At 30.0% G+C, this 25,949-nt stretch overlaps 1 protein-coding gene across 1 annotated transcript in view; it reads right to left on the bottom strand.

Annotated features, from left to right (window-relative positions):
• The window catches only part of LOC147065496 (atrial natriuretic peptide receptor 1-like), a 161,424-nt gene that overhangs the window by 44,791 nt on the left and 90,684 nt on the right, over positions 1–25,949 (bottom strand). The window contains exons 2-4 of the mRNA XM_085956996.1: positions 24,494–24,559; positions 24,304–24,382; positions 7,097–7,246 (exon numbers count right to left, since the gene is read on the bottom strand). Coding sequence (XP_085813122.1) covers positions 7,097–7,246; positions 24,304–24,382; positions 24,494–24,559 — 295 coding nt within the window. The remainder of the gene's footprint in view (positions 1–7,096; positions 7,247–24,303; positions 24,383–24,493; positions 24,560–25,949) is intronic.

Genomic DNA, 25,949 nt, shown 5'->3' with positions numbered 1-25,949 from the left:
AAGTTTAAAAATCTTTTTGTTTATATAAGAAAATTAGTGTGTATAAGGAACCCATGTTCAAGTTTAGGCAACATTCATAGGCTAAATGTATGAGTCAAATCATGGCTGATGATGGAAATTGTTTATATATTAACCGTTTAAATCTTCTTACATATCTATATGACTGTGGTTATTGAATGTTGTTCACAATATGCTACGGAGGTGTACTGAATTGGGCGTGTGAAAGGAATAGTTATTCAAGTTCGTCCGATAAACTTTACTGTTGAGACTATCAGGCAGTCTGACTTCGTCGACCCACAAATTGAAACTATACACTATGCTAAAGGATCTTTTATTTTTGTCAGTTCGACTGCTTTGTATAAGCTTTCGTTGTTTAATTTTAAAGTGACTACTCTCAAAACGTAGAAAACTCCATACACTTTACGTCACCCATTTACGCCTGGTCATATGCTCGTTTAATACCGGATATTATACGGATTGAATTTTATTGGGTAGGTAAATCAATTTTCAAAAAATCTTTAAAAATATCTTTATGACGTGGAAATTGATACCATTTATCTTCCAGTGGAAATCGCGAATCAAATTTTAATTAAAAATGTTAAAATAAAAATTTAAATTCTAATTTGCGTTAGTTTAATCTCTACATCAGAGTCAGAAGGTTTTAAGTCAAATGTATCCGAAAATGAGTTAAGTACAGAGTTGTAGCTAAATTAACATGTATGTCTGACCCAATTCATAGTCATACTATAATAATATTTATAACGGCAACCCGAAAAATAAAGCCTTTATTACAATAACATTTAGGGCATAAACATCTTAAAATACGTTTTTACGAAAGTGTCGTTTTTGGAAATAACGTAGTCTGGCTCTAAGGTACAGAAATATGTTCATTGAAATATGTCACTTAAATAAAGGTTGTCTCAATACTTAATTTACAATGACAGAAAGGAATCTTCAGTCTATATTTACAAGTATTTTTGTCATAGAAATAACTTGTTTGAAGTAATTTCTGAAAATAAACCGAAATTAATATTTTCTTGAGCAAATAAACGAAAAAACGTTGTCAAAACAAAAGAAAGGTAGCGTTGCTGTGTCTGTCAGGGGTTAAATAGGATCGTAATTGGTTCAACTGTTGCCTAGCAACCGTTAACAGCCTTCCGGGCAGAAATTCATTTCGGAAAATTCGAACCGTGGCAGATTTCACCTCAAACCTCTTATTAATTTTATTATCTGGAATGCCATATTTTTTCTTCGCATTTTAATTATAAAAAAAAAATGTATTCATCCGAATTTAATTAATATCTCTAAAATCTCTCTACGATAATGATAATTTCGAATATATTTTTTGCGTTTTATAGCGACATCAAATTAATTTTGTAGTAGAAAAATGTGAAATATATTTAAGCTCTCACAATCTGATTCATAATTGATTAACTCATTATGATGATATTCAAATACATATATAATTTACAATATCTAGTCTGAGAGTAAAATACAAACTCAATACGAATAAAACACGTACTCTTCAAATGTAAACAGGTGTAGCTTCATTATTTAATAATGATTTTATCTTTATTAATACATAGCAGTAATAGTATCTATTATTTAATATTTTATTCTAGATCAAATTCTTCAAGTGAAAATCTTAAATATGACACTTATTTGATTGTATCTATAGTCTATAATCTATATTAAATATATTCTTTCTGACATTATTAGGATTTCTCAAAATAGATATGGGCATTCGCCAAACACAATATATTGTATTAAAACCTCTGAGTAATATGTCATGTTTCCAGGAGGCTCTACTTACAGCAAAAGTATTATTAATTATTATCAGTTATTGTTATTGGTTAAGGAAAAATATTTATTAATAGTTGAGAAACATAAAAAAATGTCAAACTCATCTTTAAGAACAATATTCGCAGATTTAATTATATTATTGACGTATTGACAGCTATCATGGACATACAATTGAGTAGGTATTTAAAAAAAATGTTATTTGTAAAAAGTTATAGATTTTTTCAATGTCTGATAGAAAAATATAATTATAGCCAAAAGCCCTGAACAAAATCGCCGTCTGAGTGCGACACAAACATAAATACCCCTCCAAACCAACCCGCCTCGCACCACACTTGATTTTAATCTAGTGTATCACGAGGCTCTACGTTTGTTGGGAAGCATCAATAGTGTTCTTTGCCTGGGAATATCTCAGAAACAGATATCCAAGACTATCGTCGCTACATACTAAAGTATGCGTCATTCTAATAAAAAGTGCCCAGATTGAAGAGTATCACGGTCAACTAATAAAAAAATAATGACTGTAATTAATATATATGTAATCAAATAAAAACAAAGCTAAAAAAATACTGACAGAAAAAACTATGTGAATAGATTTTCATATCCGCAATCAGACGCTCCATTTTTTTTTAAATGCAGTTGGCCTTTGTGGGGATCTAGTCGAATGCCCCGATAGGCCCACAGCTGGTTTGGCCGACTTAAGCATCGCTTTCCTTGAAGTTAATGACCGCATTAAACCACCGCCCCGCACCACACCCGGTCTTAATCGGGCGTATCACGGGACCCTTATTTTAAATGTGAAGCATCATTTTTTATAACTGGGAATGTCTCAGGAGCAGTTACTCAAGACTAGGGTTGTTATACACTCAAATGTGCTTTGACTAAATTTACATGTCGTTAAGAGTAGGTACCCATGGGAGATATGAGCACGTAGAGGCAATATTAAAAATTGTAGTTAGTAAAAAAAGCTAATATAAAACTGCCGAACATTCCAAGTGAAGAGATCTTCACGTTGGCAGTATGACGCCGAAAATTTTCTAAATGAAACAAAATTGGCCCTTGACCAAGTCGGACGGTCCGATGGGCCTAACAGCTGGTTGAACCGACTTAGGAAGTTCTTCTCGGAAGACATTCTCAGAGGATGTGGTTTGCATCCTGTATTTCTCCGTCACATGAACATATTGAACGGGTAACAAAACCAAGCTCAAAGAGCCTACCAGCGAAGCACCATGACGTCAAGAATTGACTGACGTAATAATCTGGAGAAAAAGCGGTTATCTCTATTCGCCATTTTATATTAATTGAAAAAAAAAGCATATGTGTGCCTGCCTTTGGTGGAGGCATCCCATTTTTTCTGTCATGTCGCATTCAGCATCATTAGAAGGATGGTCTGTTTCCTCGTGAATAGTTTTTCACTAGGGAGTCAGGGTGGGGAGCCGGCGTAAGATGAAAGTCACCAACATTCGCCTCCTCGCCTTTGACGAGCATCGTGGATGCACCGTGTACCTGTACATGCAGATCGAGAGAGAGAGAGGACCCCAGCCAAGACAAAGAGCGCGTTTGTTGAAGTTGTACGGTATGCCTTTGTGAACAGCGCACTGCATTGCCCACTTGTCTTATGAGTACGACAAAGATAGTTTTAGCAAGCGATTATTGATATTAGTGAGAGTGTGATAGAATCAACTGGAATGTAAGCGTAAATTTCATTGCCGTGAAACTACTTTATCAGTATTTGATTTATATGCAGATGATCAGTTAAACAAAACAGTATATTTTTCTCAGTTATTAAACATATCTATTATATAAGTTAAAAAAATACTGTATATTAATTGAACTCCCGTTTACGTGGTAGAACTTTTTTATAATGGTTTTGAAATTAAGTTTTTTAGACGTATCGCAGAATTAACAAAAATGTATGTACCTACTTTTTAGTGTGGTTTATTATTAAAGATCTAGTTTATAATTGAAACTATATCTACTGATAGCGATCGCTTATACAATGCAATTATTGTTATTATAATAAATAATTAATTTATTAATTAAATAATACAATGAGTAATTTATTATTATTTTTTAACAAATCAATATTAAATATAGTACCTACATAATTTGAAAACATCTCATGCATATACACACTAGAAAAAATATTTTGTAGAAAAAAATACGACATCCGACTTTCTTTCCCGACTTTCTGACCCAAATTCTTATTAAAAATACGATACCAACGTATCTGCTGAATTCCCGCCAGTATGTTTTTACAATTAGGCGACGGGCATCTTAGTTAATTACGACGATTTTAACTAGGGGTTGTTACATGAAATGCTTATCGAATTGCGTTATAATGTTGGCTGTCGGTTTAAGTATATGAATTGAAGGTAGGTATCAATTATTTTCTTAGTTACTGACCGACGTCGCGGATTACTCAATGATTTAGTTTTTATAACTTATTTAGACTTACAAATGTTTTAATAAACTATTTATATTATTCAACGAATAAGACAGAAGATTTGAGAATGTAACATTCTTTATATTATATTGAATATGCATAATCTGAAAGAATCTAAATTAATATTATCCGTTAATATGTGAGAATCTAGAAATATAAATTAAGTCCAAACAACACAGGGAAATATTTATCTTGATATGCCTAATGGTTTATTAAAATCAGGAAATATTTTTTTTTATGGTCATACTTAGTATATTCATTATATAAAAAATATCCATCCATATAAATTACACCCTATTTGCTTAGCTGAACAAGTTTTCTTTGTTAAGTAAAGGTTTTTGTATTATGTAATGGTCCAGTGTTTCCTTTCTTTCCATTGTAAGCGAATATACCTCGTTATGTTTCAGGTTATCATTAAAAGAGCGGCGCTTTGGTTAGTGTACTAAATGAATGCCTACAAATTTTAATCATACTACTAAAAGTAAAATAAAAAAAAATGGTACACAATTTTGATGTTGTTGTATTATGTCAATGATATTAAAAAAATAACACAAACATATCATAATGTTCTCTGAGCATGTATTACATAATAGTTCCCTCCAAACCAACTCAGTCTTAATCGAGCATATCACGGGGCTCTACACTTGCATACAAAGCATCACCAGTTTTTTACGCCTGGGAATATCTTGCCCACGCACTCGAGTGTGTTTTGACTGAGTTTACAGAAGCTTTAAAATAAAAGTGCTCATTGGAGAAAAATACACGGAGAATTTAATAGTTGGCCTTTGTGGCGACCAGGTCGGATAGCCCGATGGGCCCAACAGTTGGTTGAACAAACTTGAGCATTTTTTTCTCTTTCGGAGCATATTCTCCGACATTATTAGAGGATGTGGTTTGCATCCTGTAGTTTTCAGACACATGGACATGTTGGTCGGGTGACAAGTTCAAACTTAAATAACTTAACAACGAATCCACCGTGCCTAGTCAAGAATTGACTGCTGTGATGGTCAGGAGTCAGACTGGTAATCTCCAATCGCCATCGGATATTAGGAAGGTACAAATATGTGTGTCTCCCATTCTTCTTTCGCTGACGTAAGTTAGTAAGTTTTTAATTTATCGTAAATCTACGAAATACTATAGACAATATAATATATATATATACCGGGTAGTCCCAGAAGTACCCGACCTGACGTATAGATAGCAATTGTTGTTTAAAAATAATGACCATGATAGAAAGTACCAACATTATAAAGCCTAAGTTTGAAGATTGATGACGCTACGTTGTTCAGTAATTATTTGTCAACCATCAACAGTGAACGCTCTCAGTGAATTTGTAAATATGGAAAAAAATTGGTCATAGTTGTGTAATACAATACTTTCATTTGAAAGGTTTCAGTCCAAGCAATATCAAAGCGGCGCTAGATTCTACTCTGGGGGTATCTGTTCTTTTGTTTACAATAGTAATATATTGGGTGGCTGAGTTTAAACGAGGCTGTACGAGCTGCCAAGACGAACATCGCAGTGGTCGACCAAATGAGATGACCACGCCAGAAATGATGACAAAAATCCACAAAATGGTATTGGATGAACGTCAACTGACATTGCGCAAGCTAGTAGACATAATAGGCATTTTAAAAAGTGCTGTACATCACATATTGACTGAAAAATTTGACATGAGAAAGCTGTGCGCAAGGTAGGTGCCGCGATTACTCACAATGGAACAAAAACAGCATCGTTAGGATGTTTTAATCGAGTGTTTGGAGAAGTTTCACAGCGATAAAGCAGAGTTTTTGCATCTATTCATAACCATGGATGAAAAACATGGGTCCATCACTTCACACCTGAGGCGAAAGAACAGTCAAAACAATCGACTGAAAGGGGAGAATCGGCTCCAAAAAAGGCAAATACAGTTACATCTGCAGGCAAGGTCATGGCATCAGTTTTTTAGGATGCGCGTAAGATAATTTTCATTGATTATCTTCAGAATGGAAAATCAATCAACGGCGTGTATTATGCAAACTTATTGCAGCGTTTGAAATCAAGAAAAACAACCGTATAGGCGAAAAACAAAGTTTCGTTTCATCAGGACAATTCATCAGTTCACACATCCGTTATTGCGATGGCCAAAACAATGAGTTAAAGTTCGAATTGCTTCCTCACGCATCCTTTTTGTCAGATTTAGCCTCCTCGGATTATTTTCTGTTTCCAAACTTGAAAAAATGGTTCGGTGGTAAAAGATTTGCCAAAAATGAAGAAGTGGAGTCTGCGGTTAATGGCTATTTTGAAGAGGTTGACGATTATCACTAAGAACAAGGTATCGAAGCTATTGAACATCGCTAGGAAAAGTGTATCGACCTAAAAGGAACTACGTAGAGAAATAAAAATATTTTTTCGCAATTTTTTTGTGTTTTCTTTGTTAGGTCGGGTACTTCTTGGACTACCCTCATATCTTACTCAAGTCGACTATATAATACAGATATAATTTTTAATAATGTTAAACATGATTATGAATTGGTATATTCTTTGATATATTATGGATTATCGTACTTAGAGTTAACCATAAATACAAAAATATGTCCTAATTACTTTGTGAAAATGTAATCATGGATAAGTTTTGTATACTTTATAAATGTGCTCTAAGAATTTCGAATTCTGAATAAAATTACAAACATTCTTTGTAACGAGAAGTCTATGGCACGTGGCGATAAAAAAAAACATGAAAGCCTTTGTTCAATCGAGGTAGTATATATTTTTTATTCACGTCCAAAAATCAAACTTTTTGTAATTTTAAACTTTGAAGTTGTTATAAAAATTTTTGCTTCACAAGAGAAAAATGAAAATAAAACTCACTTTGGCAGAAGTTGATAAAGCAATTCCTCGCATTTTCTTTTTTCTTCGAGATAGTCTGACGTTCTTTCTTCAACTAGCGTTTCCAAATTATTGGCGTATTGCTCCATACGTGACAGCAGTTCGTCGAGAATCGAAGATGATTCAAAGTCTCTGAAACAATAGAAATTTAATAATTAGTTTATTGACTTTGATAGTTTTTATTACATAAATTCGTGAAAGAATATTTTTAAATACCGAATTGGAGAAAATCGTATTAAATACTGGTAAATAATTGTAAATAATCTCTATTAAACTTAATAATATATTAGTTTAATTATTTTTTAAATGTTAAAATAAAGTTTTGTAAATAAGTAATCTGGCTAGTTTATACCTATATAAAAAAATAATTAAAATAATGTTATATAACATAAAAAAAATATAGTTTTATGTTGTTAATACATATTTTACAATAAGTTTGTAGTATAAAAAAGACTTAAAAAAATATTTGTTAAGTCAAGTTGAAAAAAAACATTCTTCAATAGATATGAAGCCAAAGTGTATTAAATTGAAGCAAAAAATACACTTGATTCACTGATTATGTTAGCTGTATAAATGACTTAGTATGGCAAGTTTGCTGAGAAATTCACACTACTAACTGTTATCACATTTATTTACCAATTTGTCAGGCGTATGAAAAGACAATCCGTCACGATGATTTACTACACTTTAGAATTAATATTTTGTTGAAAATTTTTGTAATATTTGTGAAAAATTGTTTACAACTGCACTCGACTAAGTAAGTAATCACAATAAATATAAAAAAATGGCAGCCATTTCGTGAGTAAGAAAATCGAAATGACAACAAAGCGATGATATTATTATTTGTAGAGTTTACCAATTTAAGAATGATTTAGGATGCGCTTGATAGATAATTTGAAATGTTATAAACTATTTTTAGTTGAAAATAACCATATGACATTAAAAAATATGCGTATAATTAAATTAAAAATAGATTAAGTAGGTACTATAGTTAACAGATTTTCTTAAGTTAAATTTATTTGACCATGTAATTTAAAAAAAAAAACATAGCTTTATTACAGACAAGGGGGATGATAATTTTTTCTAAATTTAGAATAGTCTTTGTTTTGAATAATGTCATTATGCGTATTATGCTGAACGCCTAAAATAGAAAAATCAATACGAAATTTTTGTAAGATGATTTTTTAAAAGGCTTATATCTAAATAGCATTAGTCTTTCTGTTTTTAATGAAAAAATATGATTATTATAACGAATAGATGTTTTGATTCGTGACGCATGAGATTAAAAAAATATTGTAGCCAATAAATATTATTTGAATTGAAATATAAATAAATCAGTTTAGTTTAATAAAAAAATGATACTAATTATTGATAATTATAAAAAAATTAAAAACTACATACCTCTATCAAATAAATACCAAAATAATTTGATCAAAATAAGAATTACATTTGTTAATACATAATATTATTTTAATCACATGCTGTAATATAATATAATCAATCATTTTCTTAGTATTTAATGTTTCGTTAAATCTTATTAAATTATTTGAGAACGATCGATATTTGCAACAACATTAAAACAAATATATCCATATCTATAAATTTTCCAATTTCTTCCAAATTATCAGTCGAAAAGATGGTTTGAAGCTTGCAATGCACAAAAAAAGAATAATTGAAAAAGTCCTATCTTATGAAATTAACTATGGGATTGTTGAAAATGTTAGAAGAAAAACGTTTTGAATAATACATTTTATTAATTTAGACCTCACGACTGAAAAATGTCCAGATGATTTGGTCATCTGACAGATTACATTCCTCTCGGTATTCAGCGGCACGCAGGCTTGGTCAGTGTGAATCATGTGGCATTTTTGTTGTGGTCTGTATATCTGAAGGGAAACCTTTATCGCCCTCTCCAACCTACGACTATCATCCTCCTATCGACTCCAACATCACTTAAGCACCAAGGTGAATGGTTGCTATATCAGTTTCGTGCATTTTTGTTTTGGGACAAGGAAGTATGGCACAATTTTTTTTTCATTCTGTCACATTTATAGCGTCATGGTGTACAAATCGTGGCTGCATATAGAATATGGTGGGTGGAGATAGGGTAACTCTTTATTTTAATACATTTATGGGTAACTCAAATCATTGACTTAATATTACCCAGGTTGTCATATTCTGTGTGGGTTGTATGACCAAAAAATTAAGAAAAAAACCAAAGAGTTCGCTGATTATGGAGTCTATGGCACGTTCGGACATCCACGAGACTCTCAGAAATCGCCTCTAGTACTATATTTCAAAATTATCCATTTCTGTATTTCTCATACATATACTGCCCAAGTCTCAGAAACATGAATATATATTATACAAATCAGGAATGCAAGAGATCTTACTAATTAACTAGACGTATTTTAGTCGTTTTCATATCTTCCAAATTGTGTGTGACATGTACAGCCCATTGGTATTTCATTTACCCCTATCACATTGCGTACCTCTGCTTCCATTGTTATTTGTTTATTTTGTGATCTTTCCGCATTATGTCCAACATGCACCCTTCTACTTTACCTACTTTATGCTTAACACAGGCCCTTTATGCCCTTTTAATTAATTTTGTAATTAACGTGTTAATTTGCATTTGAAAAGTAATTAGCAAAAACACAATTTTGTGCTGCCCATAAGCTATGGGTTAAGATACAATGGGAGATCACTTTTCAAGATACTTTCTTTCCATAAAGGATGAAAAACAATAAACATCATTTTATCACACGGAATCCAAAGAGTAATCAATATATTAAAAAAAACATATTATACTATGTGTTGTGCAAATTAATTAATACTAACTTAAAAAATATTAATTAAATAGTCTGATAATATTTTTGAATGAGAAACGCTATTCCTTAGATAAAACAAATATAAAATTTATGTTGTCAAAATGAATTCATTTTCTAAATGACATATTTTGAAATAAAAAAAAAATATTATTTTTACCTCGTTTTACCATCCCTTGAACTTATGCAAATATGGTCTCAATCATTATATTTATTAATAACCCTGTGTCAAAAAAAAAACCACCATACGTGAAACAGTAATGAATAGAATATTACGCCTTCAATTAATTAAAAAAAATAACTGTCATATTTGATTCAATTACTTATAGTTATGTAATTTATTACTTAATTTTTTTTTACTATTTTTTAAGCAGGTTTACTATGTTTACTAGGTACTAGAAAATGTTGTGTATCCAGATTACATTTCCCATGCAACAAAAAATATTATTTAATATAACTATTTTTAAGTATATTTTAAAGAGATTTAATTTACGTATATATACATTACTATCATAATAATATATTTTGTATTCTAAGATTATCCTGCATATAAATTTCAAATAGCTCATTTAGATTCAAATCTAGATTGCTTCCTTTTCAGAAAATATAAAGTTTCCCTCACATGAACATCGCTTTTACTTCATGTATATTTATATATTTACATCTACCGTTTACGGTTATATGAATACACTAACTGCTAACATAGCTTGTCCACTTATGATAATAGTGGATGGAAATGAAATAATATATGTTTCTTGAATTATTTTTTGTTCTTTTTTTTTGGCCATTTCCAATTCTAATAGGATCATATGGATCTTCATAGAGTGGAGGTTGTATTAACAGATTTTCGTATTTATGAGAAATGATTGTTAGTCATTTGTTCAATCTATTAGGTACATACTCTTCAAACACAAATTGAAAAACAATATGAGTATTTTCCAGACCTATGATTTGAACCTAGGACCGACGACATTATACATATAATCAAACACGGCTTGGCCATCTTGGGCTGTTACTTTGGTAAAAGAATGTTATTATATGAAGCTACATTCTTTCCCATAGACTACAAAAACAGACTAAATATGGCTTTATTATCAATTTTAATACGATGACGTTTACGATAATAGTAGTTTATGGTATTATTATAATACTTTATGTGGTTATTAAGACAATAATTCATAAAATGAAAAAAGACAAAGTATCATAATGGCATATAAATTTTTCCTACAAACTCTATAAATTATCTGAAAAAGCTTGCAAGGATACCGTAAATTTGTATTTTTGGTCTTCATACAGCACCTTGTCCCTTAAAATTTCTGTAAAATAATTTAACTCATGAGCAGGTGTACCGACTATAACCCATGTTCCGTTTACGTTATAGTTTTTAGTTTATGTGTTTTCATAAACTACACAGAGTTGATTTTTCACAAAAGGTTAATTTTGATAAGCTTTTCCAGCGAGTAAAATAAATTTGTTTGTGAACATAAATTGTTCAGCATCATCATAATGGACGGACATCCAAAGTTTCGAGGACATGGCAATAAAAAAAGAAAATGCTAAAAGGAGACCACATGGGCTATTTAAAAATAATTAATTGAAAACGTTTTTAAATAATTATCAACTTTTAGTAATGTATTTTTAATGTATTGTAATGTGTTTTAGTAATGTCTTATGAATACATAAATGCAATATATTTTTAGAAAAAATACTAAAAGTATCACAAATACGCGGAAAAATATCACAAATATTTACTATTGTAAAAATCCCCATGTCATCATTCGTTAGAACTCATGAGTTGCGAATAATTTTCCCATAGGTAATATACTTTTTCAAAAACATAGATATTAGATTTTTTTAGAAAAATATTTGCACTAATTGGTATTTGAACTCACATGTGCAGTGCTGTATTAATTTTATATATTCAATAAATAATTATATCTTCTAAAATGCAGTTTAATCATAAACTGATGCAAAAGTTTATCTTATATTTAAATATAATATCATAACAATTATACACTTATATGATAAATTTCCTTGTTCATCAACTTCATGAATACATTTTAACGATTTGGTCTTATTGTTATCCATTTAAACTATTGAAAGATAATATCACCCTAAATATTTACGTTTTATTCACTTTAAATTCCATCTGAAGCGATTATCAACAGTAATTATTGGTTAAAGATAACTGATTTATTTACTCTAAATTACTAAAATGAAACTGATGACCGTTTGGTTATGTTTTAAATTGATAATTAAATTTTGAATTAACCGAGTTCGATGACATGATCCAGTTTCGTATTCCCACTAAACATATGAAAAGTCGTGAAAAAAATAACGATAATTTTGGTTAATACTTACATAATTTTATTTCAAATAATTTACCCAATGGCATGTTTAATATCTCTGCTCAAACACTTAAATAGTACAATAACAGTACAGTGTTTATTTAAATGTGTCATTTATTTTATTTTATTATATCATGTCACTTTAATTTAAATATATTACTATTTAAAAGTCAACTGTTTATATATATACAATATGTCATCCTTATTCATAACGGTATACATTGTGAATTTCAAAGCTTAGGTAAATATGTAAAACATTGTATCCATTTAATCAGCTCTTGTGACTTTATTTGGGATAGGTGTGTTGCCATGATGAGATAAAAAATACTTACTTGACAATGAATAGTAAAGTTCAATTATAAACACATTGCCTATGTATCATATCTACGTACGATTAGTCACCATGCCACACAACATAGGACGCTTCTATAATAAATATATTAAGTTAGTACTTTGTAAAATATGTCAATTTACAATATTTATGTCAATGTGCCCCAAAAAAATTTATAGGGCGAATACCATTAAGGGGAATGCCTTACATAAAAGTAGGTGTTCTACGGTCTGAAATGATTACCTAAATAATCTTATTATATTACCCATTTAGTAAATAATGATCAGAATCAGATTCATACAATTTGTTGTAACTTATAGTATTAAGCAAGAGCGATAATATAAGATATATATAAATTAATGTATTCTGAAAAGCTAAGTTAATTTAACCAGACTGCTAATGAATATATAATATTCCTAGAATATTGTATTACTGTTATGTTTTGATAACTTGTTGTTATTATTTAACTATGAATCTATATAGCAAGCTGCAAACTCTAGCTTTGTTATTTGTTTTGATGATGTTTTTTTAAATAATTATTTGGCTTAACATAATACTACATATTATTTTGTTTTATTTTATTTTAAAATGTTGAAAGTGCCAACTGAATACATATTCTTGATATTATAAAACATTAATAATATTTTTACTGAAAATGAAATAAAATCCAACCATTCGGGCATTACTTCATTATTGGAAATTTATGTGAATTTTGTACCCTAGGTACATTCACCGTGTGTTGACGGCCTTTTGCTGGTTAAATTTATTTAACATGAAAGATATTTGGAGAGTCGCTCACATCAATTAGTCGAAATTAATATGTTATTTAAAACGTGGCCTCCAATAATATTTTGAATGTATTTTAGGTAATTTTATTCATCAATTTCTTTTTTATACATGTGTATTAATATTTTCGTCAACATACATAACCTGTATATAGAAATTTTTATGTATTTTTTGTGATTTAAATGAAATATCTGATGCATGGAAGGAATCTTGGTATTAATGGCGAAGAGATTTTACTATAAGTAGTCGGCCAAAGATATAATATGCACGATATAAAACTGTTGTTCCAAAAGCAGCAGACAGACAACTGGTCGACCTTGTACAAGATGGAAGAATAGTGTCGAGTCAGTTAAAAGCATCAAGACATCAAAACTGGAAAGATAAGGCTTTGGACAGACCCGTATGAAGATTGACGTCTGGATCCACGCTGAAGGAGGCCACCCCCCACGAAGGGTTTTAGCGACAGAAAGAAGAAGATATGGAAATTAAAATTTGATGCGGTAACCGGCTTTGCAACTATGTGGTACCTTGATACGTAATATGGAATTTCACGCGAAATATACTGCAATTTCTCTCGTTCGTTTCCGTTTCCGCCCGACCATATTGCCTCAAACAAGATTATTGCAAAAGTTTTCGGAAGGAACTAAGCTTGGAAAAGCAACGCGTGTGTCGAATTAAAAGTACATTAAGGGAAAGTCACTCCAACTGTCGTTGTGGTAAAAAGTGGTCTACTTGAAAAAGTTACGTAGTATTAAATAAAAATTAAACCAACAAATAATACATTGAACAATAAAAAATCATTAAAAACTAAAAAGTATTCGAGGAATTATTATCATCACGGCATCGTATTTTTATATACCTAAATAATACATAGCCATGTAAAATCTATTCAAACTTGACTGTATCTTTAATAATGGATACGTCAAAATAAGCTTATGCCTCAGAGTTATTTAATATTACCTATCCGTGTTGTTACCTCAATAATAATTTGTGTATAACAATATGTCACTCTCATATATCTACCCTCGCAACAAATATGTATTAGCATCAGCTCTCCCCCTCTTCAAAAAATGCCTGGAGGGGAGGTTATAATACCTTAGTATAGTCACTTCCTGAAATAATTGTTTGAAAGATATATAAACAAAGAGTAAAAGTACAAACAAATAACAAACATAACGATTTGTATCTGATGAAAGTCAATGTTTCCAAAATGTATATAATATAATATACTTAGTAAAACAATGAATGTTTACAGAATGATTGGAATTTATTATGCTTCCTTTATGAAATAACTTACATTTCTAATGATGATATTATTTCCAGATTGCCATCTGCCATAAACCAGTAAGTGAAGCTTAGTTGGTTAAATGGGGATGTGTTAAAATCCTGTATACTTTTCGAGTATGCATATCTGGATTCAAGGCATGTATGGTTGTAACGTTTTCTTAGTCCTCCTTTATTTTTAATACTCTAAAAATAAATTAAGCGAAATGTTTATAATTGAATAGGTAAAAAGAAAAAGTGATACTTCTATCATATACATAGATTTTTGAGTAGGTACTTTATCGATACCAATAGAGTATACAGAAATACTTTAACCATTGTTAAATTAAAAATATCAACGTTATTTGGCTTAAAACGGCAAAAGTGACGGTTGTGCAATTAAACGGAGAGTATCCCTTTTGATTTTAACCCACCTACTCAATTATTTCTGTTAAGGGTAGACATGCTCGTCGAAGGTCAAAATTGAGTTTTTATTGTATTTTCAAACCATGATCCTGGACACTCCTTAAACGTTGTAGATAATCTATTTATATAATTTTGAAGCCTTATTATCTTTTATAGTTATTTTAAACATTTGATGAGTGCATAAAGTATTTTTGTTACATAAAATAGTATTCTTTTAAACCTCTCGCTCTAATGTTTTAGAATATAGTCATATTTCGGTACATAACTGTGCACTGGTGTTAAGATTTTTTACGTTTATTAATTTTTAAACGCATTTATGAAACCATTAGTATAATTTATTATGAGATAATTTTTGTAAAATATTCACGATAAAAAATTATATTGATAATCTCTGTGATCCCAAATTTGACAAGAATTAGGCATTTTATTATTCAAAAAATCGGCAAGATTAACACATTTGAAGATGATTCTAAAGATACTTATTATAAGCTATGTCTTTGACCATTCAAGTGTGATAAACATCTTATGAATAATGATTGCTTTATAATAATTATTGACCTAAGAATAAGGTAGTGTTTTTTTGAAATACGCCATTTCTTTTGTCATTCCCTAGTGGTTATGCTACAACATACAGCCGTAGCCATAAATTGACAAACTATAATTAAAGTAGGAATAAAATTATGTTAACGCGCGTGTTTGAACATGTACCTAACCGATTTTTTAAAAAAAAATTTTAAACGGTTTTTTATTATAATTAGTCATTCATTAGTGAGTCACAATCTGTATTTAGATTTTTTTGTGCTCATTGTTGAAAATAGTGCACGAGGGCCGACCTGCACTCACGGACACATCTGAGCTGGAAATATCTGATATACTCCATATGAAGTGGGAACAATGAAAAAACGATAATAATACAATGACTGATATTGATATATTACATTATATTTTATAGGTTAAAATTGACAATAATTGATAAGCTGAGGATAAAAGGATTCAAGATATATATTGGCAGCAGTTTTTGTCTAACGCTTATAACTTTTCATACAAATTAGTTGCATTTATGAATCTTTTGTTATTTATAAATACTGTTCATTATTATTTTTTTTACATGTGGCATTTTAATACTCAGATCTTGCATTGAAATTGCTGGTGAACTACAAGATAATATTATGTAATACGAATGTTTTTAAAATATGACTTGTACGTTTCTACAATGTGTCATTTTGTGAAATACGATAGAAAATTTACATCAAAATATACTTCGAACTGTATATTTGGTCGCATTTCAATCGGCTAACGTAGTGTAATGTATTTTCTGTTCAATATGTAATCACATTTTGCCAAGGTGCCCTCAGTACTAGAATAGTCGAGTAGTCTAATTTATAACGGTAATAAAATGAGCACTACTCCTTACAATTAGTTTAATTGTATAATTCCTATCGTTAAAATACTATGTAAATATGTATGTGATATATCATTGTAAAATGAATACATTTAAATTATAATTGATTTAATTTTCTATTTGAGTATTTTTTTACTCAGGTCGCAAACAATAAATAGAAAACTACACAACAATTAATTTGAATATATTATATGATACAGGTAATAAGAATATGCTCCAAAAATTATCAATAATCATCAAAAAAAGAAACCTTTATTATACACACGATGACAGTATTGAAATAGTCTAATTATGAGTATTAACTTTTTATTAAACTATTTTTGTATCCACTATGGTACCTACAGTAGAAAGCTTTATTTTAAAGGAGTCTCAATATTTGAATTTTGCGACTGGGTCAAATACTCATGTTATCTTCAGAACGTCTTCTGAGTGTCATCATTTTATATAGTTATATATATTTAATGTGAGTCAAATAGTTTTAAAGCTTACAAAACATATTTGGCATCTTCTGCATGGATATAATCTGAGTTGTTCAACACTTGCGATGAGATGATTACGTAACTAGTATTCGTTATCAGGCGTCTCACGTTTAATAAATAAGAAGTGAAACGTGCTAGTAAACATTAATGGCTTGATCTTGATGTTATCTAGAAAGATTTGCAAGCAGTGGGTGTATATAATACAGGAAAAGGAGAGCGGAAGGTCTAGAAAATTTAAAGTATTGGATTGACACGCCAAAATCTACTACAGCCGGTAGTGACACGAGAAAAATAAAATAAATTTTATAAATATCTAGGAAAAATACAAATACATTATTTTGTAAATTATCTTAATATGATCGAATTCCTTTAAAAACTGATTATAAAAATTATAATAAATTCTACAAAATAATTTATTAGTCAATTACCTATAACATCGATTGTAACACTATTATCAACGACTATCATCAATGCTAATAACTAGTTATAATGTCTAATATGAATTTATTTACTAAGTAAAATTATTAATAATGTTAAAACGGTTTCTAAGTAGTGATCTTTTATTCTTGAATATTATTTGGGTGATTGACAGAAAGAATTCCGTTATTTTTTTTTAACTTAAATAAACAAGAGGCAAATTTTGTAGTCTTGATAATGGTATTATAACTTATAACCGAAATAGTCATCGACTAATAAAACTACTAACTACTGATTTATATTGTCATTATTATATAATAAATAATGATTAAATTATTTTCATTCAACTACTATGTCTTCCTACCAAGTAACAATCGTAAATAAAATTAATAACAATTGTTTTGTACACAAAGAACATTCAACCTTTATTTGAAAAGTATTTTGCTGGAGGTAATAAATAATGATTCGTTTCTTATTTCGAATAAAATAAAAACAGTATTTTCATCTGTGATATATCACACTTAGATGTTCAGAAGTTGTACGCCCAATTACTTTGCCATGATCTAAAATACGTTTGGAAAATAAAAATAGAATCTCATTATAATCTGACAAATAACCTTTCGCGCTTGACCCACATCTCCCCACACGTCAACAATCTTTAGTACTACATGAAAAAACAAATCATTGGAAATTGGACCGCCCATATCGGAAATACATTTCTTATGATACAAAATTACGACAGCTTCGTAGTAAACTGTCCATTCTTTTCTATTGCGATTTAAAACCACAGTGCGAAGAATAAACGTTGAGGTATTTTTATATTAACAATACAGTTATATTTTATTAAACTATTTTTTTTCCTAAATAAAATATACAAGTAAATGAAAATGTAGCATTGTATATTTAAGGATGATTTGGGTGGAGGAGATAAAAGTCGTTAGATAGATTATAATCGCAGGTAATGATGTACTGGTGAGATCGATGTGATCAATAGATTTTTATACTAATGAACTGAGAGACTTGATTCGAGTGGAATGAAGGTTGACTATATCGAGTGAAGGACTCATGACAATATTAGTGTGTCTCGTGACAGACTCAATGAGTGGATGAGGATTCATGCATTATCCTTCCAAAATTTGGCAATTTCAAATTAAATCAAACCGGCTTTACTGTGTCAATAGATCACAACTGCAATAATACATTAATTCAGATGTATCATATACATAATACTATTATGATAACACTATAATATCTAAGGTGTTTTCAAATTATAGACTATGTTCAATACAATTTTTCATTATATTGAATTTATGACCATTGCAGAAGTTCAAAATCTGCTACAAATGATAGGACTGAATGGTATACTGTATAATTAATACCTAAAATACATTCAAAGTTAATTTGATCAAAAATGGCTTCTAGAGTTTACTATTTATAATTGAAGTAGAAAATTCGAGTCCAATTTGTTAAAAATTTAACCCGTTAAAAAAGTAAACGTACCTACTTCTGAAAATATCTATTTTGTGAATCAACATATAGATAAAAATCCAGAAAAATCTATTACACGTCGTTTTGATGAACTTGGACCTTATTATGGCACTACATCGAATATTCTTCATACAGATTTGAGTTTGGAGACGTAGAAAATACAGTTAACACAATAATTAATTAAACTGAATGACTATTTGGTGCATCAAAATTTTGCTGATTGGGCTTTAGAACAATTTGAAATAGACCCATTATTTTTCATGAAAAAAATCATCTTTAGTGATGAAGCTCATTTTTGGTTGAATGGCTTCGTAAATAAGCACAATTGTTGCATATAAAATTATGAAAACTTACATACTATTCTTGAGACACCTTTACATTTAGAGAAATTTAATTCAAAAAAGTTAATTCAATACAATCAAAGTTAATTTATTCAAAAGTGGCTTATAGTATCATAATATGTGACACCGGTAGAATGTTTATAACTGATTTCTACTATGTTTATAAAAATAATACATTTGAATAATAAATAATATAGTATATAAGCTATCAAATAAAGGAAAACATTATATTTTAAATTAAATCCATAAATATAAAAGTAACAATAGAAAATCTGGCTTCACTGAAAACTCGAAGTGTAATTTATGGAGAAATTTATTATACGTCTCTTATGCTCTGTAAAACACAGTGTTATACTATCTGACTTGTATAATGTAGAATCGTAGTAGATGGTTGGATTCGTATAACTTGCAAAGACTATTGTTCAGTTTTACTTTCTTCCGGCGCAGTAAAAGGTTTTGAAGTTTTCTCTCATAAACCATCGTTAACTTTAGTACAACCAACTACTTATAACAACAGATGTATTTTTAACAATGCGTTGCAGTCTTAAGTGATAAAATAAGATATCATATTCTTTGTTAGCAAATTTAAAAAGAGTTGTAGTTTTTAGTGCATATCTGGGAAACGTGTGGTGTGAGCAATATTTTTAAAAATAGATAGCGGTTTTAGTTGTATTATACATTAAAAAAAATTAAGTAGAAAGCTCTGCTTCTGAGAAGCTTTTGACAGAAAATACGATACTTAAAATTTGGGACAATTTATTGATAATGTACAATTCAAGTGTTCGATTTAATCAATAACTAATAATACAATAATCTTCCAACTTAAACGTTATAAAATGTAAATTCATTGAATAATTACATTGTATTTTACATATTATTATTGTTTGGTTATTTTAATAATAATAATTTGGTTTATTAGATTTTTTTCAAGAGAATGAGAACAGTTTTATGATCAAAAGGGATGGAAAATCTTCTTCTCGCTCAAAGAAGAATATATGTTTTAAGCAACATCAATTTTTATTAAAAAAATAAATATGTGTGTAACTTTACGTCCTTTTTATTTATATCGAATTAATTTCGGTGAAATGCGATGCTACAGTAATTAAACTGATCATTTATATTTTGAAGTGTTTTAATTATAATACAAATCCCTGAAGGAATGAAAAAGCCCGGACAGTCAAAACTAAGATGGCTGGACTATGCTACTAGGTACTAACACATGCACATATGCGTTCTCCTCTAATATTATGTAGAACATTGTGATTTTTCATTTAACAACCGCTTTCACCACATACTATTACATCATTCAATTCTTGACTGGGTATTGTGCATTTTCTGGTAGGCTCTATATTTTTGGTCTTGTTGTCCGTCCAATGTAATCATGTGGCGGAGAAATACAGAATGAAAACTATATCTTATGGAAATGTACTGAAAAATGCTCAAATTGGTCTAACTACAATTAACCTCATCAGTCTATCCGATCTGGTTACTACTGAGGTCACATTTTGTTGTGTTTAGAAAATTTGCGGAATCATACGGTAAAAACGTAGACCTCTTTCTTTACGCAGCAGTTTTATATTAGTTTATTATTTATGTATTGTTGTCTTTAGTTTATTTCTCTATGGTACTCACAAAGTTGTTGCAAACTCAGTTAGAGCACATTTGAGTGTGTGGCAACCTCAATCTTTGGTAAATGTTTCTGTGATATTAACAGTCATAAAAAATGCTGATGCTTTATATCGAAACGTGGGTCCACAATACACTCGATTAAAACTAAGTGTAGTTTAGTATGGTCATTAACTTTAATATACCACAGGATATTTGAGTCACCTAGAGTCATAACTCACATTTTGAAATCTTGAGTTAAATATACTTAGTGATTCTAAAGGCATTAATCTATTATGAAGAAACATAGTTCCGTATCAAAATTAATTTTAGACCATGTGAAGATCGTTGATAAAGTTGACTATTAATTGGTGTCATAACTCACGTTTTTAAATGAATAATGTGAGTTCTGTCACCAAGGCCTTTCTAACCAATCAGAGAGCTCTGTTTCTCATAGTATGCTGTGTGCATGCAGCCTTATGAGTATTATATATATTTAAAAACAATAATATAGATTCACTCACTCATTAATATTCAAGTAAGTTTAATACCTTTCTTCTAATTACAAAAAACAGTGATCTTGTGATTTTTTGCGATTATCTCAAAACTCGATTTTTTGAATATGTGAGTTATCACTCTATACTTATTTGAGGCTGTTCATGTAAACTAATTGGTTCGTTCAGAATGGTAAATGTTTCTGAAAAGAGGCATCAATCGCTATTAGTCGTTAGGCCAACCACGATAATTATGTTTATTATTTTATTAAATTATTTTGATGTTTGTCCTACGCATTTACAAATTATTGTCATCTATCTATGTAACTACCTAAATATTTGGCTAATTCATAAAGGCAGGCAAGGTAATAGTATTATGCTGCTTGTTTATGTTTAATTAGTATTTTGTTCCGCATGCAACCGGACGCTAGATACTTCTCCACTTTGAATGTGATAACTGCTGACCTCAATGACGTCACGATAATTAGTCAACCACTTTCGTAATTAGAACTCGGTTGCACTCGAATTTCATTACTGTTAGCTTTTGTATACCCTGATGTAAAACTCTAAGCTTTGGGGAATTAGTAACATCAAGCTTTTTAAAGCAGTTAAAATGTGGTATAACAACTTTTTTCGAGTTGCAATCCACTTGTATAACGGTCAAGTAACCTGAGATCTCCTGCCTCATTTATACAAAATGGCATCTTTAAAAAAAAACATAAGTAGGTCACTTTACTATTAAAACCTCGTAAGTCTGTTGGAGAAGAATGTTGAGGGGAAGGAAAAAACGTAATAACACAATATTTTAAACACCTCTCTAATCGATGAATCTGCTAACACTGTTTGTGAAATACGAGGTTTTAATTCCATTTTTGGAACCACGAGACTTGCGAATTTTTAAAATTTGTCGACAGATGGGCAGCATACTAGTCTAGAAAAATGAGGTTTTGATATGATTTAAAATGTTTTTTGGTTTAAATTCTTTCAAACAAACTTTTTCCATAATATCGGACTTACGAGGTCTTAATTAGTGAGGTGACGATATTTATAATATGCATGAAAGTACGTATGTTTAATTTTAATAAAACCTGATAGCATATAACGGGTGTTTTTTTTAGAGGTATAGAACTTTGAAATGGAATAAAACAAAGATGACTTTTTATATTGACATGAAATTTACTTTATTCGAAAGATGTTCTTCTGGCATTATAATTTAAATATAACTTCTGGCATATGACCGCCACGGCTGGCTCGGACGTAGTCTAATCTGGAGGTCCAATTTTCGATGACTTTTTCTAACATTTGTGGCCGTATATCGGCAATAATGCGGCGAATGTTGTCCTCTAAGTGGTCAATTGTTTCGGGCTTATTGGCGTAGACTAGCGACTTTACATATCCCCACAGAACATAGTCAAGCGGCGTTAAATCGCACGATCTTGGAGGCCAATTTACGGGTCCGAAACGTGAAACTATGCGGTTACCAAACGTTTCCTTCAATAAATCAATTGTGGCACGAGCTGTGTGACATGTTGCGCCGTCTTGTTCAAACCACAGCTCCTGCACATCATGGTTGTTCAATTGATGAACGAAAAAATCAGTAATCATGGCTCTATAGCGGTCACCATTGACTGTAACGTTCTGATCAGCATCGTTTTTAAAGAAGTACGGACCAATTATTCCACCAGCCCATAAAGCACACCAAACAGTAAATTTTTCTGAATGTAACGGTGTCTCAACATACACTTGAGGATTATCATCACTCCAAATATGGCAGTTTTGTTTATTGACGTATCCATTTAACCAAAAGTGAGCTTCATCGCTAAACAAAATTCGTTTATGAAAATCGGGATCAACGGCAATCTTGTTTTAAAATAAATTTTCACAATTTGGAAGCGTTGTTCAGGCGTCAGTCTATTCATGTTGAAATGCCAAACCAAACTAAACATAAATCACTTAACAGCTGACAAAATGGCCGCCAATAAAGTTCTATAAAGTAATATAAAGTTCTATACCTCTAAAAAAAACACCCTTTAGATATACATGTTTAACTAATTTACCATCTTAAAACTTGACATTTTGGTGCACGATTGATGCGTTTAGTTTACCGATTATGGATAACATTGTTTATTTGTTTTATAATTTAGTAGGTATTAGATAATTTTACCTAATTAACTAATTCCTTCATTTACGAGTAATGATATTGTAGAAACACTCAAAATATTCAAAAATTGTTTTTATTCTTGATCCTTTACTCAGTTGGTAACAAGATTTTTATCTTATTATTGTATTAATTTAGTATATAGGCGAGAATTAAATGTATTCATTGCCAGTGGACATTTATCATTTGTAAGTGTGTATAGTGCCTGAATATGCCGAAAGATAAAACTTGGGTCGCAAAAAATGACTCAAATGGAATAGTACAAAACTTAAATCAATTACAATTTACAAAGTGCTCTTGGTCGATAGTATTCATCCAAAATAATAGAAATTAAAATAACTTTACATTTTTATATGATCAGTGGATATTTTGAAAGTACAAATAACTAATTAAACTAGGTGTAAATCTAAATAAAAAAGATTTTAACATTTATAAAAATAAAATTTTCCAAAATGACATAACTTACCAAGAGATGTTTTAAAGCTCCCAGTTTGGACGTAAATCCAGTAAACTGAATTATTAATTGATTGATATATTATTATTTATATAATAAAAAAATCGGCGAGTAAATAAGTTCAATAAATATGTGTAAATAAATAATACATTGTCGTAATTTGTAAATATAATAATACTATCAGTTTTAATCTGCGGCATTAATGATCTCTTTTCAATACAATTTATTCAAATATCCACTTGTTTTTTATCCACACAGATATTGCAGTTGTTCTCCTATTAAGGCTACGTAAAAGCTTTAAGCAGGAAACACATCTACGCGCGTTTTTGTAATTTCCGAATGAATATTCAAATAAAATACTTTACTCACTTGTTGATCCGGCGTATATTGGCTTTGAGCGCATGAAAATCCGGTCTGTCCGCGTCATCTAGACCGAGCGGCGCACAGCACCTGCGCACCAAGGCGTCCACTGCCGCGTCAGCCCACGCGCCGTCGCCCCCTGGCCCAGCGGAGCTGGCGCCCACTACCAAGCCGACTGGTATCACTCCCTGCCCGCGCTCGTCGATGGAATGCCGTGGGGAGATCGAAAGGGGCGACGTACCTCGGTGTCGCACATCTGGGAGCCCTGCGAAAAGCCGAGGGAAATGTTATTTTCTTTGTCTCATAAATGCAACGTTTAAAACTATAATGAAAATTTTATTATCGCACGCAAGAAGTTTTTTTAATTCCATGTCTGCCTTATAAATGTCTTTCATATTTTGGTTTCTTTTGTATAACTGTTTTTTTAAGACACATCAATAATATATAGATATACATAATGTTATGCTTAATTTTATGATCAACGCTGTCTCAAAAATATTTATTTTTTTATATTTATAGCAATTAATATTATCTAAACTACAAGAAAATTAATGATTGGATAATAGAAAAAATAAAGACATGTAATATAATCGAGTTCATTTTTTTTTTTAAATATAAATTATATTTATGCCAGCATATTAACTAGGGGCATCTGGATCGATAAAGTAGTTAAGTCTTACAAAATGATGTGGAAACACAATTCACAGTACCGTGAGGAGTAAAACTAACTTGGATATTTCTTCAGCTGTGGCAAGTTTCAGGCTATATATTTTCTATTTTTTTTATTGCTTATATTAATCTAAAATAATCGTTATTTAAAATTAAATATGTATATGGAGTATATAAATAAATAAGTATATACAAATCAAAGACGATGAAAGAAACCTTCTTTAAATAGATATAAATTAATATAATACGAAAGACGAAGCTAAATATATTTTTTAATTGGCTCTACTTTTTTTACTGGATTTTAGAGGTAAATATTACATGAAAAGTAAAAATACAAAATATGGAGATAGGCTTTATTATTTTTATCGAATCTTCAGTATAGACATATCGATTTTTAATTTTTTACTATGAATTATTCCAAAATCTTTATGCGAACTTCGAAGCAACCAATTTAATTATATTTTATTTATAAATATAATCATAATATTATTATTTTATGTTAATATACTAATAACAATATGATTTTCAACGAACACATAGTTTTATAACATTTTATTAATATATGGGTTTTTCTAAAAAAATAAAAAATATTTACTTTTGTTTTTAATTTCACATAATTTGATTTAATTTTTCTATTTCGATGCTAGATATATCCAGTAAATCTATATAAGTATGATTGTACTCCCTCTTATTAGTACATTTAATTACAGAGGAAATATTTTCTATTTACTCATTTACGTTACGTTTTGTGTTACCATTATTTTTGTAATTAAATATTAAACAATGTTAAACTTAATTACTTACTTAATATTTAACTAATAAACTAATCAAACAGTGATATAATTTAAATATCACAAAAGTAATAAAGAAATCTACATGTAAAATTGGATGTAAACAGTAAGTTACATGGTTAATATGTTTTAGATATTTGAATTATACTTTTATTGTTATTATAAATCACAATAGGTTAAATAAAATTATTTAGT

This window comes from Rhyacophila brunnea, unplaced genomic scaffold (assembly GCF_057557595.1).
Source record: "Rhyacophila brunnea isolate RB1 unplaced genomic scaffold, BYU_Rbru_1.0 scaffold_6, whole genome shotgun sequence".
Classification (NCBI taxonomy): domain Eukaryota; kingdom Metazoa; phylum Arthropoda; class Insecta; order Trichoptera; family Rhyacophilidae; genus Rhyacophila; species Rhyacophila brunnea.
This window is presented reverse-complemented; position numbering and strand designations above follow the sequence as displayed.